At 40.7% G+C, this 18095-nt stretch overlaps 1 protein-coding gene across 5 annotated transcripts in view; it reads right to left on the bottom strand.

The window, feature by feature from the left end:
• Positions 1–18095, bottom strand: part of LOC128644716 (ribosomal RNA processing protein 1 homolog A) — a gene marked incomplete at its 5' end in the record, with an annotated part of 96768 nt that overhangs the window by 77203 nt on the left and 1470 nt on the right. For all 5 annotated transcript variants that reach the window (XM_053697233.1, XM_053697235.1, XM_053697234.1 and 2 more), the window contains 1 exon segment: positions 14648–14745. In XM_053697233.1, coding sequence (XP_053553208.1) covers positions 14648–14745 — 98 coding nt within the window.

Genomic DNA, 18095 nt, shown 5'->3' with positions numbered 1-18095 from the left:
GCTAAACCAGTACTGAAACATATCAGCAGAGGTAATGGTACAAGAGTATATAGCAGACAGCTAAACCAGTACTGAAACATATCAGCAGATGTAATGGTACAAGAGTATATAGCAGACAGCTAAACCAGTACTGAAACATATCAGCAGAGGTAATGGTACATGAGTATATAGCAGACAGCTAAACCAGTACTGAAACATATCAGCAGAGGTAATGGTACAAGAGTATATAGCAGACAGCTAAACCAGTACTGAAACATATCAGCAGATGTAATGGTACAAGAGTATATAGCAGACAGCTAAACCAGTACTGAAACGTATCAGCAGAGGTAATGGTACAAGAGTATATAGCAGACAGCTAAACCAGTACTGAAACATATCAGCAGAGGTAATGGTACAAGAGTATATAGCAGACAGCAAAACCAGTACTGAAACATATCAGCAGAGGTAATGGTACAAGAGTATATAGCAGACAGCTAAACCAGTACTGAAACATATCAGCAGAGGTAATGGTACAAGAGTATATAGCAGACAGCTAAACCAGTACTGAAACATATCAGCAGAGGTAATGGTATAAGAGTATATAGCAGACAGCTAAACCAGTACTGAAACATATCAGCAGAAGTAATGGTACAAGAGTATATAGCAGACAGCTAAACCAGTACTGAAACATATCAGCAGAGGTAATGGTACAAGAGTATATAGCAGACAGCTAAACCAGTACTGAAACGTATCAGCAGAGGTAATGGTACAAGAGTATATAGCAGACAGCTAAACCAGTACTGAAACATATCAGCAGAGGTAATGGTACAAGAGAATATAGCAGACAGCTAAACCAGTACTGAAACATATCAGCAGAGGTAATGGTACAAGAGTACATAGCAGACAGCTAAACCAGTACTGAAACGTTTCATCAGAGGTAATGGTACAAGAGAATATAGCAGACAGCTAAACCAGTACTGAAACGTATCAGCAGAGGTAATGGTATAAGAGTATATAGCAGACAGCCAAACCAGTACTGAAACCTATCGGCAGAGGTAATGGTACAAGAGTATATAGCAGACAGCTAAACCAGTACTGAAACATATCAGCAGAGGTAATGGTACAAGAGTATATAGCAGACAACTAAACCAGTACTGAAACGTATCAGCAGAGGTAATGGTAGAGGAGTATATAGCAGACAGCTAAACCAGTAATGAAACATATCAGCAGAGGTAATGGTACAAGAGTATATAGCAGACAGCTAAACCAGTACTGAAACATATCAGCAGAGGTAATGGTACAAGAGTATATAGCAGACAGCTAAACCAGTACTGAAACATATCAGCAGAGGTAATGGTACAAGAGTATATAGCAGACAGCTAAACCAGTACTGAAACATATCAGCAGAGGTAATGGTACAAGAGTATATAGCAGACAGCTAAACCAGTACTGAAACATATCAGCAGAGGTAATGGTACAAGAGTATATAGCAGACAGCTAAACCAGTACTGAAACATATCAGCAGAGGTAATGGTACAATACTATATAGCAGACAGCTAAACCAGTACTGAAACATATCAGCAGAGGTAATGGTACAAGAGTCTATAGCAGACAGCTAAACCAGTACTGAAACATATCAGCAGAGGTAATGGTACAAGAGTATATAGCAGACAGCTAAACCAGTACTGAAACGTTTCATCAGAGGTAATGGTACAAGAGTATATAGCAGACAGCTAAACTAGTACTGAAACATATCAGCAGAGGTAATGGTACAAGAGTATATAGCAGACAGCTAAACCAGTATTGAAACATATCAGCAGAGGTAATGGTACAACAGTATATAGCAAACAACTAAACCAGTACTGAAACGTATCAGCAGAGGTAATGGTACAATACTATATAGCAGACAGCTAAACCAGTACTGAAACATATCAGCAGAGGTAATGGTACAAGAATATATAGCAGACAGCTAAACCAGTACTGAAACGTATCAGCAGGGGTAATGGTACAAGAGTATATAGCAGACAGCTAAACCAGTACTGAAACATATCAGCAGAGGTAATGGTACAAGAGTATATAGCAGACCGCTAAACCAGTACTGAAACATATCACTAGAGGTAATGGTACAAGAGTATATAGCAGACAGCTAAACCAGTACTGAAACATATCACTAGAGGTAATGGTACAAGAGTATATAGCAGACAGCTAAACCAGTACTGAAACATATCACTAGAGGTAATGGTACAAGAGTATATAGCAGACAGCTAAACCAGTACTGAAACGTTTCATCAGAGGTAATGGTACAAGAGTATATAGCAGACAGCTAAACCAGTACTGAAACGTATCAGCAGGGGTAATGGTACAAGAGTATATAGCAGACAGCTAAACCAGTACTGAAACATATCAGCAGAGGTAATGGTACAAGAGTATATAGCAGACCGCTAAACCAGTACTGAAACATATCACTAGAGGTAATGGTACAAGAGTATATAGCAGACAGCTAAACCAGTACTGAAACATATCACTAGAGGTAATGGTACAAGAGTATATAGCAGACAGCTAAACCAGTACTGAAACATATCACTAGAGGTAATGGTACAAGAGTATATAGCAGACAGCTAAACCAGTACTGAAACGTTTCATCAGAGGTAATGGTACAAGAGTATATAGCAGACAGCTAAACCAGTACTGAAACTTATCAGCAGAGGTAATGGTACAAGAGTATATAGCAGACAGCTAAACCAGTACTGAAACATATCAGCAGATGTAATGGTACAAGAGTATATAGCAGACAGCTAAACCAGTACTGAAACGTATCAGCAGAGGTAATGGTACAAGAGTATATAGCAGACAGCTAAACCAGTACTGAAACATATCAGCAGAGGTAATGGTACAAGAGTATATAGCAGACAGCTAAACCAGTACTGAAACGTATCAGCAGAGGTAATGGTACAAGAGTATATAGAAGACAGCTAAACTAGTACTGAAACATATCAGCAGAGGTAATGGTACAAGAGTATATAGAAGACAGCTAAACTAGTACTGAAACATATCAGCAGAGGTAATGGTACAAGAGTATATAGCAGACAACTAAACCAGTACTGAAACGTTTCATCAGAGGTAATGGTACAAGAGTATATAGCAGACAGCTAAACCAGTACTGAAACGTTTCATCAGAGGTAATGGTACAAGAGTATATAGCAGACAGCTAAACTAGTACTGAAACATATCAGCAGAGGTAATGGTACAAGAGTATATAGCAGACAACTAAACCAATACTGAAACGTATCAGCAGAGGTAATGGTACAACAGTATATAGCAAACAACTAAACCAGTACTGAAACGTATCAGCAGAGGTAATGGTACAATACTATATAGCAGACAGCTAAACCAGTACTGAAACATATCAGCAGAGGTAATGGTACAAGAATATATAGCAGACAGCTAAACCAGTACTGAAACGTATCAGCAGGGGTAATGGTACAAGAGTATATAGCAGACAGCTAAACCAGTACTGAAACATATCAGCAGAGGTAATGGTACAAGAGTATATAGCAGACCGCTAAACCAGTACTGAAACATATCACTAGAGGTAATGGTACAAGAGTATATAGCAGACAGCTAAACCAGTACTGAAACATATCACTAGAGGTAATGGTACAAGAGTATATAGCAGACAGCTAAACCAGTACTGAAACATATCACTAGAGGTAATGGTACAAGAGTATATAGCAGACAGCTAAACCAGTACTGAAACGTTTCATCAGAGGTAATGGTACAAGAGTATATAGCAGACAGCTAAACCAGTACTGAAACGTATCAGCAGGGGTAATGGTACAAGAGTATATAGCAGACAGCTAAACCAGTACTGAAACATATCAGCAGAGGTAATGGTACAAGAGTATATAGCAGACCGCTAAACCAGTACTGAAACATATCACTAGAGGTAATGGTACAAGAGTATATAGCAGACAGCTAAACCAGTACTGAAACATATCACTAGAGGTAATGGTACAAGAGTATATAGCAGACAGCTAAACCAGTACTGAAACATATCACTAGAGGTAATGGTACAAGAGTATATAGCAGACAGCTAAACCAGTACTGAAACGTTTCATCAGAGGTAATGGTACAAGAGTATATAGCAGACAGCTAAACCAGTACTGAAACTTATCAGCAGAGGTAATGGTACAAGAGTATATAGCAGACAGCTAAACCAGTACTGAAACATATCAGCAGATGTAATGGTACAAGAGTATATAGCAGACAGCTAAACCAGTACTGAAACGTATCAGCAGAGGTAATGGTACAAGAGTATATAGCAGACAGCTAAACCAGTACTGAAACATATCAGCAGAGGTAATGGTACAAGAGTATATAGCAGACAGCTAAACCAGTACTGAAACGTATCAGCAGAGGTAATGGTACAAGAGTATATAGAAGACAGCTAAACTAGTACTGAAACATATCAGCAGAGGTAATGGTACAAGAGTATATAGAAGACAGCTAAACTAGTACTGAAACATATCAGCAGAGGTAATGGTACAAGAGTATATAGCAGACAGCTAAACCAGTACTGAAACATATCACTAGAGGTAATGGTACAAGAGTATATAGCAGACAGCTAAACCAGTACTGAAACGTTTCATCAGAGGTAATGGTACAAGAGTATATAGCAGACAGCTAAACCAGTACTGAAACATATCAGCAGAGGTAATGGTACAAGAGTATATAGCAGACAGCCAAACCAGTACTGGAACGTATCAGCAGAGGTAATGGTACAACAGTATATAGCAAACAACTAAACCAGTACTGAAACGTATCAGCAGAGGTAATGGTACAAGAGTATATAGCAGACAGCTAAACCAGTACTGAAACATATCAGCAGATGTAATGGTACAAGAGTATATAGCAGACAGCTAAACCAGTAATGAAACATATCAGCAGAGGTAATGGTACAAGAGTATATAGCAGACAGCTAAACCAGTACTGAAACGTATCAGCAGAGGTAATGGTACAAGAGTATATAGCAGACAGCTAAACCAGTACTGAAACGTATCAGCAGAGGTAATGGTACAAGAGTATATAGCAGACAGCTAAACCAGTACTGAAACATATCAGCAGAGGTAATGGTACAAGAGTATATAGCAGACAGCTAAACCAGTACTGAAACATATCAGCAGAGGTAATGTTACAAGAGTATATAGCAGACAGCTAAACCAGTACTGAAACGTATCAGCAGAGGTAATGGTACAAGAGTATATAGCAGACGGCTAAACCAGTACTGAAAAATATCAGCAGAGGTAATGGTATAGGAGTATATTACAGACAGCTAAATCAGTACTGAAACATATCAGCAGAGGTAATGGTACAAGAGTATATAGCAGACAGCTAAATCAGTACTGAAACATATCAGCAGAGGTAATGGTACAAGAGTATATAGCAGACAGCTAAACCAGTACTGAAACATATCAGCAGAGGTAATTGTACAAGAGTATATAGCAGACAGCTAAACCAGTACTGAAACGTATCAGCAGAGGTAATGGTACAAGAGTATATAGCAGACAGCTAAACCAGTACTGAAACATATCAGCAGAGGTAATGGTACAAGAGTATATAGCAGACAGCTAAACCAATACTGAAACGTATCAGCAGAGATAATGGTACAAGAGTATATAGCAGACAGCTAAACCAGTACTGAAACATATCAGCAGAGATAATGGTACAAGAGTATATAGCAGATAGCTAAACCAGTACTGAAACATATCAGCAGAGATAATGGTACAAGAGTATATAGCAGATAGCTAAACCAGTACTGAAACATATCAGCAGAGATAATGGTACAAGAGTATATAGCAGACAGCTAAACCAGTACTGAAACATATCAGCAGAGATAATGGTACAAGAGTATATAGCAGATAGCTAAACCAGTACTGAAACATATCAGCAGAGGTAATGGTATAGGAGTTTATATCAGACAGCTAAACCAGTACTGAAACATATCAGCAGAGGTAATGGTACAAGAGTATATAGCAGACAGCTAAACCAGTACTGAAACATATCAGCAGAGGTAATGGTACAAGAGTATATAGCAGACAGCTTAACCAGTACTGAAACGTATCAGCAGAGGTAATGGTACAAGAGTATATAGCAGACAGCTAAACCAGTACTGAAACATATCAGCAGAGGTAATGGTACAAGAGTATATAGCAGACAGCTAAACCAGTACTGAAACATATCAGCAGAGGTAATGGTACAAGAGTATATAGCAGACAGCTAAACCAGTACTGAAACGTATCAGCAGAGGTAATGGTACAAGAGTATATAGCAGACAGATAAATCAGTACTGAAACGTATCAGCAGAGGTAATGGTACAAGAGTATATAGCAGACAGCTAAACCAGTACTGAAACGTATCAGCAGAGGTAATGGTACAAGAGTATATAGCAGACAGCTAAACCAGTACTGAAACATATCAGCAGAGGTAATTGTACAAGAGTATATAGCAGACAGCTAAACCAGTACTGAAACATATCAGCAGAAGTAATGGTACAAGAGTATATAGCAGACAGCTAAACCAGTACTGAAACATATCAGCAGAGGTAATGGTACAAGAGTATATAGCAGACAGCTAAACCAGTACTGAAACATATCAGCAGAGGTAATGGTACAAGAGTATATAGCAGACAGCTAAAACAGTACTGAAACATATCAGCAGAGGTAATGGTACAAGAGTATATAGCAGACAGCTAAACCAGTACTGAAACATGTCAGCAGAGGTAATGGTACAAGAGTATATAGCAGACAACTAAACCAGTACTGAAACGTATCAGCAGAGGTAATGGTAGAGGAGTATATAGCAGACAGCTAAACCAGTACTGAAACATATCAGCAGAGGTAATGGTACAAGAGTATATAGCAGACAGCTAAACCAGTACTGAAACATATCAGCAGAGGTAATGGTACAAGAGTATATAGCAGACAGCTAAACCAGTACTGAAACGTATCAGCAGAGGTAATGGTACAAGAGTATATAGCAGACAGCTAAACCAGTACTGAAACATATCAGCAGAGGTAATGGTACAAGAGTATATAGCAGACAACTAAACCAGTACTGAAACATATCAGCAGAGGTAATGGTACAAGAGTATATAGCAGACAACTAAACCAGTACTGAAACATATCAGCAGAGGTAATGGTACAAGAGTATATAGCAGACAGCTAAACCAGTACTGAAACATATCAGCAGAGGTAATGGTACAGGAGTATATAGCAGACAGCTAAACCAGTACTGAAACATATCAGCAGAGGTAATGGTACAAGAGTATATAGCAGACAGCTAAACCAGTACTGAAACATATCAGCAGAGGTAATGGTACAAGAGTATATAGCAGACAGCTAAACCAGTACTGAAACATATCAGCAGAGGTAATGGTACAAGAGTATATAGCAGACAGCTAAACCAGTAGTGAAACTCATCAGCAGAGGTAATGGTAAAGGAGTATATAGCAGACAGCTAAACCAGTACTGAAACGTATCAGCAGAGGTAATGGTACAAGAGTATATAGCAGACAGCTAAACCAGTACTGAAACATATCAGCAGAGGTAATGGTACAAGAGTATATAGCAGACAGCTAAACCAGTACTGAAACATATCAGCAGAGGTAATGGTACAAGAGTATATAGCAGACAGCTAAACCAGTACTGAAACATATCAGCAGAGGTAATGGTACAAGAGTATATAGCAGACAGCTAAACCAGTAGTGAAACATATCAGCAGAGGTAATGGTACAAGAGTATATAGCAGACAGCTAAACCAGTAGTGAAACATATCAGCAGAGGTAATGGTACAAGAGTATATAGCAGACAGCTAAACCAGTAGTGAAACATATCAGCAGAGGTAATGGTACAAGAGTATATAGCAGACAGCTAAACCAGTACTGAAACGTATCAGCAGAGGTAATGGTACAAGAGTATATAGCAGACAGCTAAACCAGTACTGAAACATATCAGCAGAGGTAATGGTACAAGAGTATATAGCAGACAGCTAAACCAGTACTGAAACATATCAGCAGAGGTAATGGTACAAGAGTATATAGCAGACAGCTAAACCAGTACTGAAACGTATCAGCAGAAGTAATGGTACAAGAGTATATAGCATACAGCTAAACCAGTACTGAAACATATCAGCAGAGGTAATGGTACAAGAGTATATAGCAGACAGCTAAACCAGTACTGAAACATATCAGCAGAGGTAATGGTACAAGAGTATATAGCAGACAGCTAAACCAATACTGAAACATATCAGCAGAGGTAATGGTACAAGAGTATATAGCAGACAGCTAAACCAGTACTGAAACATATCAGCAGAGGTAATGGTACAAGAGTATATAGCAGACAGCTAAACCAGTACTGAAACATATCAGCAGAGGTAATGGTACAAGAGTATATAGCAGACAGCTAAACCAGTAGTGAAACATATCAGCAGAGGTAATGGTACAAGAGTATATAGCAGACAACTAAACCAGTACTGAAACGTATCAGCAGAGGTAATGGTACAAGAGTATATAGCAGACAGCTTAACCAGTACTGAAACGTATCAGCAGAGGTAATGGTACAAGAGTATATAGCAGACAGCTAAACCAGTACTGAAACATATCAGCAGAGGTAATGGTACAAGAGTATATAGCAGACAACTAAACCAGTACTGAAACATATCAGCAGAGGTAATGGTACAAGAGTATATAGCAGACAGCTAAACCAGTACAGAAACATATCAGCAGAGGTAATGGTACAAGAGTATATAGCAGACAGCTAAACCAGTACTGAAACATATCAGCAGAGGTAATGGTAGAGGAGTATATAGCAGACAGCTAAACCAGTACTGAAACATATCAGCAGAGGTAATGGTACAAGATTATATAGCAGACAGCTAAACCAGTACTGAAACATATCAGCAGAGGTAATGGTACAAGAGTATATAGCAGACAGCTAAATCAGTACTGAAACGTATCAGCAGAGGTAATGGTACAAGAGTATATAGCAGACAGCTAAACCAGTACAGAAACGTATCAGCAGAGGTAATGGTACAAGAGTATATAGCAGACAGCTAAACCAGTACTGAAACATATCAGCAGAGGTAATGGTACAAGAGTATATAGCAGACAGCTAATCCAGTACTGAAACATATCAGCAGAGGTAATGGTACAAGAGTATACAGGGAGTGCAGAATTATTAGGCAAGTTGTATTTTTGAGGATTAATTTTATTATTGAACAACAACCATGTTTTCAATGAACCCAAAAAACTCATTAATATCAAAGCTGAATAGTTTTGGAAGTAGTTTTTAGTTTGTTTTTAGTTTTAGCTATTTTAGGGGGATATCTGTGTGTGCAGGTGACTATTACTGTGCATAATTATTAGGCAACTTAACAAAAAACAAATATATACCCATTTCAATTATTTATTTTTACCAGTGAAACCAATATAACATCTCAACATTCACAAATATACATTTCTGACATTCAAAAACAAAACAAAAACAAATCAGTGACCAATATAGCCACCTTTCTTTGCAAGGACACTCAAAAGCCTGCCATCCATGGATTCTGTCAGTGTTTTGATCTGTTCACCATTAACATTGCGTGCAGCAGCAACCACAGCCTCCCAGACACTGTTCAGAGAGGTGTACTGTTTTCCCTCCTTGTAAATCTCACATTTGATGATGGACCACAGGTTCTCAATGGGGTTCAGATCAGGTGAACAAGGAGGCCATGTCATTATATTTTCTTCTTTTATACCCTTTCTTGCCAGCCACGCTGTGGAGTACTTGAACGCGTGTGATGGAGGATTGTCCTGCATGAAAATCATGTTTTTCTTGAAGGATGCAGACTTCTTCCTGTACCACTGCTTGAAGAAGGTGTCTTCCAGAAACTGGCAGTAGGACTGGGAGTTGAGCTTGACTCCATCCTCAACCCGAAAAGGCCCCACAAGCTCATCTTTGATGATACCAGCCCAAACCAGTACTCCACCTCCACCTTGCTGGCGTCTGAGTCGGACTGGAGCTCTCTACCCTTTACCAATCCAGCCACGGGCCCATCCATCTGGACTCACTCTCATTTCATCAGTCCATAAAACCTTAGAAAAATCAGTCTTGAGATATTTCTTGGCCCAGTCTTGACGTTTCAGCTTGTGTGTCTTGTTCAGTGGTGGTCGTCTTTCAGCCTTTCTTACCTTGGCCATGTCTCTGAGTATTGCACACCTTGTGCTTTTGGGCACTCCAGTGATGTTGCAGCTCTGAAATATGGCCAAACTGGTGGCAAGTGGCATCTTGGCAGCTGCACGCTTGACTTTTCTCAGTTCATGGGCAGTTATTTTGCGCCTTGGTTTTTCCACACGCTTCTTGCGACCCTGTTGACTATTTTGAATGAAACGCTTGATTGTTCGATGATCACGCTTCAGAAGCTTTGCAATTTTAAGAGTGCTGCATCCCTCTGCAAGATATATCACTATTTTTGACTTTTCTGAGCCTGTCAAGTCCTTCTTTTGACCCATTTTGCCAAAGGAAAGGAAGTTGCCTAATAACTATGCACACCTGATATAGGGTGTTGATGTCATTAGACCACACCCCTTCTCATTACAGAGATGCACATCACCTAATATGCTTAATTGGTAGTAGGCTTTCGAGCCTATACAGCTTGGAGTAAGACAACATGCATAAAATGGATGATGTGGTCAAAATACTCATTTGCCTAATAATTCTGCACTCCCTGTATAGCAGACAGCTAATCCAGTACTGAAACATATCAGCAGAGGTAATGGTACAAGAGTATATAGCAGACAGCTAAACCAGTACTGAAACATATCAGCAGAGGTAATGGTACAAGAGTATATAGCAGACAGCTAAATCAGTACTGAAACGTATCAGCAGAGGTAATGGTACAAGAGTATATAGCAGACAGCTAAACCAGTACAGAAACGTATCAGCAGAGGTAATGGTACAGGAGTATATAGCAGACAGCTAAACCAGTACTGAAACGTATCAGCAGAGGTAATGGCACAAGAGTATATAGCACACAGCTAAACCAGTACTGAAACATATCAGCAGAGGTAATGGTACAGGAGTATATAGCAGACAGCTAAACCAGTACTGAAACGTATCAGCAGAGGTAATGGCACAAGAGTATATAGCAGACAGCTAAACCAGTACTGAAACATATCAGCAGAAGTAATGGTACAAGAGTATATAGCAGACAACTAAACCAGTACTGAAACACATCAGCAGAGGTAATGGTACAAGAGTATATAGCAGACAACTAAACCAGTACTGAAACATATCAGCAGAGGTAATGGTACAAGAGTATATAGCAGACAGCTAAACCAGTACTGAAACATATCAGCAGAGGTAATGGTACAAGAGTATATAGCAGACAGCTAAATCAGTACTGAAACGTATCAGCAGAGGTAATGGTACAAGAGTATATAGCAGACAGCTAAATCAGTACTGAAACGTATCAGCAGAGGTAATGGTACAAGAGTATATAGCAGACAGCTAAACCAGTACTGAAACGTATCAGCAGAGGTAATGGTACAAGAGTATATAGCAGACAGCTAAACCAGTACTGAAACATATCAGCAGAGGTAATGGTACAAGAATATATAGCAGACAGCTAAACCAGTACTGAAACATATCAGCAGAGGTAATGGTACAAGAATATATAGCAGACAGCTAAACCAGTACTGAAACATATCAGCAGAGGTAATGGTACAAAAGTATATAGCAGACAGCTAAACCAGTACTGAAACGTATCAGCAGAGGTAATGGTACAAGAGTATATAGCAGACAGCTAAACCAGTGCTGAAACGTATCATCAGAGGTAATGGTACAAGAGTATATAGCAGACAGCTAAACCAGTACTGAAACATATCAGCAGAGGTAATGGTACAAGAATATAAAGCAGACAGCTAAACCAGTACTGAAACATATCAGCAGAGGTAATGGTACAAGAGTATATAGCAGACAGCTAAACCAGTACTGAAACGTATCAGCAGAGGTAATGGTACAAGAGTATATAGCAGACAACTAAACCAGTACTGAAACGTATCAGCAGAGGTAATGGTACAAGAGTATATAGCAGACAGCTAAACCAGTAATGAAACATATCAGCAGAGGTAATGGTACAAGAGTATATAGCAGACAGCTAAACCAGTACTGAAACATATCAGCAGAGGTAATGGTACAATAGTATATAGCAGACAGCTAAACCAGTACTGACACATATCAGCAGAGGTAATGGTACAATAGTATATAGCAGACAGCTAAACCAGTACTGAAACATATCAGCAGAGGTAATGGTATAGGAGTATATAGCAGACCGCTAAACCAGTACTGAAACATATCAGCAGAGGTAATGGTACAAGAGTATATAGCAGACAGCTAAACCAGTACTGAAACATATCAGCAGAGGTAATGTTACAAGAGTATATAGCAGACAGCTAAACCAGTACTGAAACATATCAGCAGAGGTAATGGTACAAGAGTATATAGCAGCCAGCTAAACCAGTACTGAAACGTATTAGCAGAGGTAATGGTACAAGAGTATATAGCAGACAGCTAAACCAGTACTGAAACATATCAGCAGAGGTAATGGTATAGGAGTATATAGCAGACAGCTAAACCAGTACTGAAACATATCAGCAGAGGTAATGGTACAAGAGTATATAGCAGACAGCTAAACTAGTACTGAAACGTATTAGCAGAGGTAATGGTACAAGAGTATATAGCAGACAACTAAACCAGTACTGAAACGTATCAGCAGAGGTAATGGTACAAGAGTATATAGCAGACAGCTAAACTAGTACTGAAACGTATTAGCAGAGGTAATGGTACAAGAGTATATAGCAGACAGCTAAACCAGTACTGAAACGTATCAGCAGAGGTAATGGTACAAGAGTATATAGCAGACAGCTAAACCAGTACTGAAACATATCAGCAGAGGTAATGGTACAAGAGTATATAGCAGACAACTAAACCAGTACTGAAACGTATCAGCAGAGGTAATGGTACAAGAGTATATAGCAGACAGCTAAACTAGTACTGAAACGTATCAGCAGAGGTAATGGTACAAGAGTATATAGCAGACAGCTAAACCAGTACTGAAACGTATCAGCAGAGGTAATGGTACAAGAGTATATAGCAGACCGCTAAATCAGCAGAGGTAATGGTACAAGAGTATATAGCAGACCGCTAAATCAGCAGAGGTAATGGTACAAGAGTATATAGCAGACCGCTAAATCAGCAGAGGTAATGGTACAAGAGTATATAGCAGACCGCTAAATCAGCAGAGGTAATGGTACAAGAGTATATAGCAGACAGCTAAATCAGCAGAGGTAATGGTAGAGGAGTATAATTTCGATCTGTAAAGGGAGGCAGCAGATGAATCCCTGTGACCGATTTACAGAGAGCCTTAGAATAGATTTCCCATAGGTGAAACATGGTATCATCAGGCAATACTCCCTTCACATCCCTCAGACAAACTCTGCACTTAGAGAGGAACTGGGCTGCAATATGCTTAGAAGCGCCTTTCACAGAAGAAAATCAAGCACAACTTGCTTCACCACCTCCACAGGAGGCAAAGTTTGTAAAACTGAGGTATGAGTGAGGTTGGAGTTGTATTTATAGGCATTTTGAGGTTTGGGAAACTTTGCCCCCTCCTGGTAGGAATGTATATCCCATACGTCACTAGCTCATGGACTCTTGCCACTTACATGAAAGAAACAATCTTCAGCAGAGCACCTCTCTCTGCCTAACTCTATGGCATGAGGCAAAGAACTTACTGAGAGGGTAGGGGTTTAAGTGGAAGGAATATTTATTGCTCTGGGTGTCTTTGCCGCCTCCTGGTGGCCAGGTGAAGTATTTCCCATAGGTTATGAATGAATCTGTGGACTCTTGCTGCCATTAGAAAGAAATGAATTTGCGCACTTACAGTGGCATAGGATCACAAGCAGTATACAAACTGCACCAGGATCTGCCTATAATACAGTGCATAAGCATTCGCCCGTGTCTATCTTCATAGGAAATATACAGACTAACCTGAAACCCAGCATTGGAGAAGCCGGTAAGTAAACAGCAGCTATAACCGATTCCAGCAAATAGATGCCCAGCACAGGTAACAGGAGGAAAAACATAGTCCTACCCCGACTGTACAGAACGGAGAGGGGGATTGGGCAACTTTCCTCCGGACTAGGTTCCATTGAGGAGTCATACATTTTGTATTATGGGATGCAGTGAGTAACGAGCGCAGATGCGTACCCCAAATAAAGTGAGTAGTTAACACAATTATCTGAGCCCCCGCCAGAGGTATCTCAACACCTACTTAATGGCAGCAGGACTCTGGCGCTGGTAAACTGGGGAGTTGTTAGTTCTGTTTACCATCCAGGAAGAAGGGTTCTCACTGGTGATTGTAGTAATGATATAGTGTAAATAGCTGCAGTGAGCGATACTGTGTGTTTTGTTTAAGAGCTTATTCTTACCCAGTGTTTAGGACATAGGGATAATTATGCTGATTGTGTTATTAGGCACATTTATTAATACCCAGCTTCCCATTAGCGCAGGCACATGAGATACGCTCACAACATGATCAGTACATACACAAAAAAACACACACTTACTGTTTGATGAATCTGTACAGTCGCTTGCGATTGTGCGCTGGGGTGCTTCTTCTGCTCGCTAGGCTCAATAATTTGCTGGCTATAGCCTGGTAATCAAACTGATGAACACATAATGAGTCACGCGTAGTACAGCCGTGAGAGGCGTGCAGAGAGCAACACTAACTACACACATACACAGGCGATCATAGGAGACAAAGAGACCACAATCTGCCAACTACACACATACACAGGCGATCATAGGAGACACAGAGACCACAATCTGCCAACTACACACATACACAGGCGATCATAGGAGACACAGAGACCACAATCTGCCAACTACACACATACACAGGCGATCATAGGAGACACAGAGACCACAATCTGCCAACTACACACATACACAGGCGATCATAGGAGACACAGAGACCACAATCTGCCAACTACACACATACACAGGCGATCATAGGAGACAAAGAGACCACAATCTGCCAACTACACACATACACAGGCGATCATAGGAGACAAAGAGACCACAATCTGCCAACTACACACATACACAGGTGATCAGAGGAGACACAGAGACCACAATCTGCCAACTACACACATACACAGGCGATCATAGGAGACAAAGAGACCACAATCTGCCAACTACACACATACACAGGTGATCATAGGAGACACAGAGACCACAATCTGCCAACTACACACATACACAGGCAATCATATGAGACACAAAGACCACAATCTGCCAACTACACACATACACAGGTGATCAGAGGAGACACAGAGACCACAATCTGCCAACTACACACATACACAGGCAATCATATGAGACACAAAGACCACAATCTGCCAACTACACACATACACAGGTGATCAGAGGAGACACAGAGACCACAATCTGCCAACTACACACATACACAGGCAATCATATGAGACACAAAGACCACAATCTGCCAACTACACACATACACAGGTGATCAGAGGAGACACAAAGAGACCACAATCTGCCAACTACACACATACACAGGCGATCATAGGACACAAAGAGACCACAATCTGCCAACTACACACATACACAGGCGATCATAGGAGACAAAGAGACCACAATCTGCCAACTACACACATACACAGGTGATCATAGACACAAAGAGCACACAATCTGCCGACTACACACATACACAGGTGATCATATGAGACACAAAGAGCACACAATCTGCCAACTACACACATACACAGGCGATCATAGGAGACAAAGAGACCACAATCTGCCAACTACACACATACACAGGCGATCATAGGAGACAAAGAGACCACAATCTGCCAACTACACACATACACAGGTGATCATATGAGATACAAAGAGAACACAATCTGCCAACTACACACATACTCAGGTGATCAGAGGAGACGCAGAGACCACAATCTGCCAAATACACACATACACAGGTGATCATATGAGACACAGAGACCACAATCTGCCAACTACACACATACACAGGTGATCAGAGGAGACACAAAGAGACCACAATCTGCAAAATACACACATACACAGGTGATCATATGAGACACAAAGACCACAATCTGACAACTACACACATACACAGGTGATCATATGAGACACAAAGAGAGCACAATCTACCAACTACACACATACACAGGTGATCATATGAGACACAAAGACCACAATCTGCCAACTACACACATACACAGGTGATCATGAGACACAAAGAGACCACAATCTGCCAACTACACACATACACAGGTGATCATATGAGACACAGAGACCACAATCTGCCAACTACACACATACACAGGTGATCATAGGAGACACAAAGAGACCACAATCTGCCAACTACACACATACACAGGTGATCATAGGAGACACAGAGACCACAATCTGCCAACTACACACATACACAGGTGATCATATGAGACACAAAGAGCACACAATCTGCCAACTACACACACTCAGGTGATCAGAGGAGACACAAAGAGACCACAATCTGCCAACTACACACATACACAGGTGATCAGAGGAGACACAAAGAGACCACAATCTGCCAACTACACACATACACAGGCGATCAGAGGAGACACAAAGAGACCACAATCTGCCAACTACACACATACACAGGCGATCATAGGAGACAAAGAGACCACAATCTGCCAACTACACACATACACAGGCGATCATAGGAGACAAAGAGACCACAATCTGCCAACTACACACATACACAGGCGATCATAGGAGACAAAGAGACCACAATCTGCCAACTACACACATGCACAGGTGATCATATGAGATACAAAGAGAACACAATCTGCCAACTACACACATACTCAGGTGATCAGAGGAGACAAAGAGACCACAATCTGGCAACTACACACATACACAGGCAATCATAGGAGACAAAGAGACCACAATCTGCCAACTACACACATACACAGGTGATCATGAGACACAGAGACCACAATCTGCCAACTACACACATACACAGGTGATCATATGAGACACAGAGACCACAATCTGCCAACTACACACATACACAGGTGATCAGAGGAGACACAAAGAGACCACAATCTGCCAACTACACACATACACAGGTGATCATATGAGACACAAAGAGACCACAATCTGCCAACTACACACATACTCAGGTGATCATATGAGACACAAAGAGACCACAATCTGCCAACTACACACATACACAGGTGATCATATGAGACACAAAGAGACCACAATCTGCCAACTACACACATACACAGGTGATCATATGAGACACAAAGAGACCACAATCTGCCAACTACACACATACACAGGTGATCATATGAGACACAAAGAGCACAATCTGCCAACTACACATACACAGGTGATCATATGAGACACAAAGAGACCACAATCTGCCAACTACACACATACACAGGTGATCATGAGACACAGAGACCACAATCTGCCAACTACACACATACACAGGTGATCATATGAGACACAGAGACCACAATCTGCCAACTACACACATACACAGGTGATCATATGAGACACAGAGACCACAATCTGCCAACTACACACATACACAGGTGATCATATGAGACACAAAGAGACCACAATCTGCCAACTACACACATACACAGGTGATCATGAGACACAGAGACCACAATCTGCCAACTACACACATACACAGGTGATCAGAGGAGACACAGAGACCACAATCTGCCAACTACACACATACACAGGTGATCAGAGGAGACACAGAGACCACAATCTGCCAACTACACACATACACAGGTGATCATATGAGACACAGAGACCACAATCTGCCAACTACACACATACACAGGTGATCATGAGACACAGAGACCACAATCTGCCAACTACACACATACACAGGTGATCATATGAGACACAGAGACCACAATCTGCCAACTACACACATACACAGGTGATCATATGAGACACAAAGAG

This window comes from Bombina bombina, unplaced genomic scaffold (assembly GCF_027579735.1).
Source record: "Bombina bombina isolate aBomBom1 unplaced genomic scaffold, aBomBom1.pri scaffold_521, whole genome shotgun sequence".
In the NCBI taxonomy this organism is placed as follows: domain Eukaryota; kingdom Metazoa; phylum Chordata; class Amphibia; order Anura; family Bombinatoridae; genus Bombina; species Bombina bombina.
Note: the sequence above shows the minus strand (reverse complement) of the source record. Positions and strands in the feature narration are given on the sequence as shown.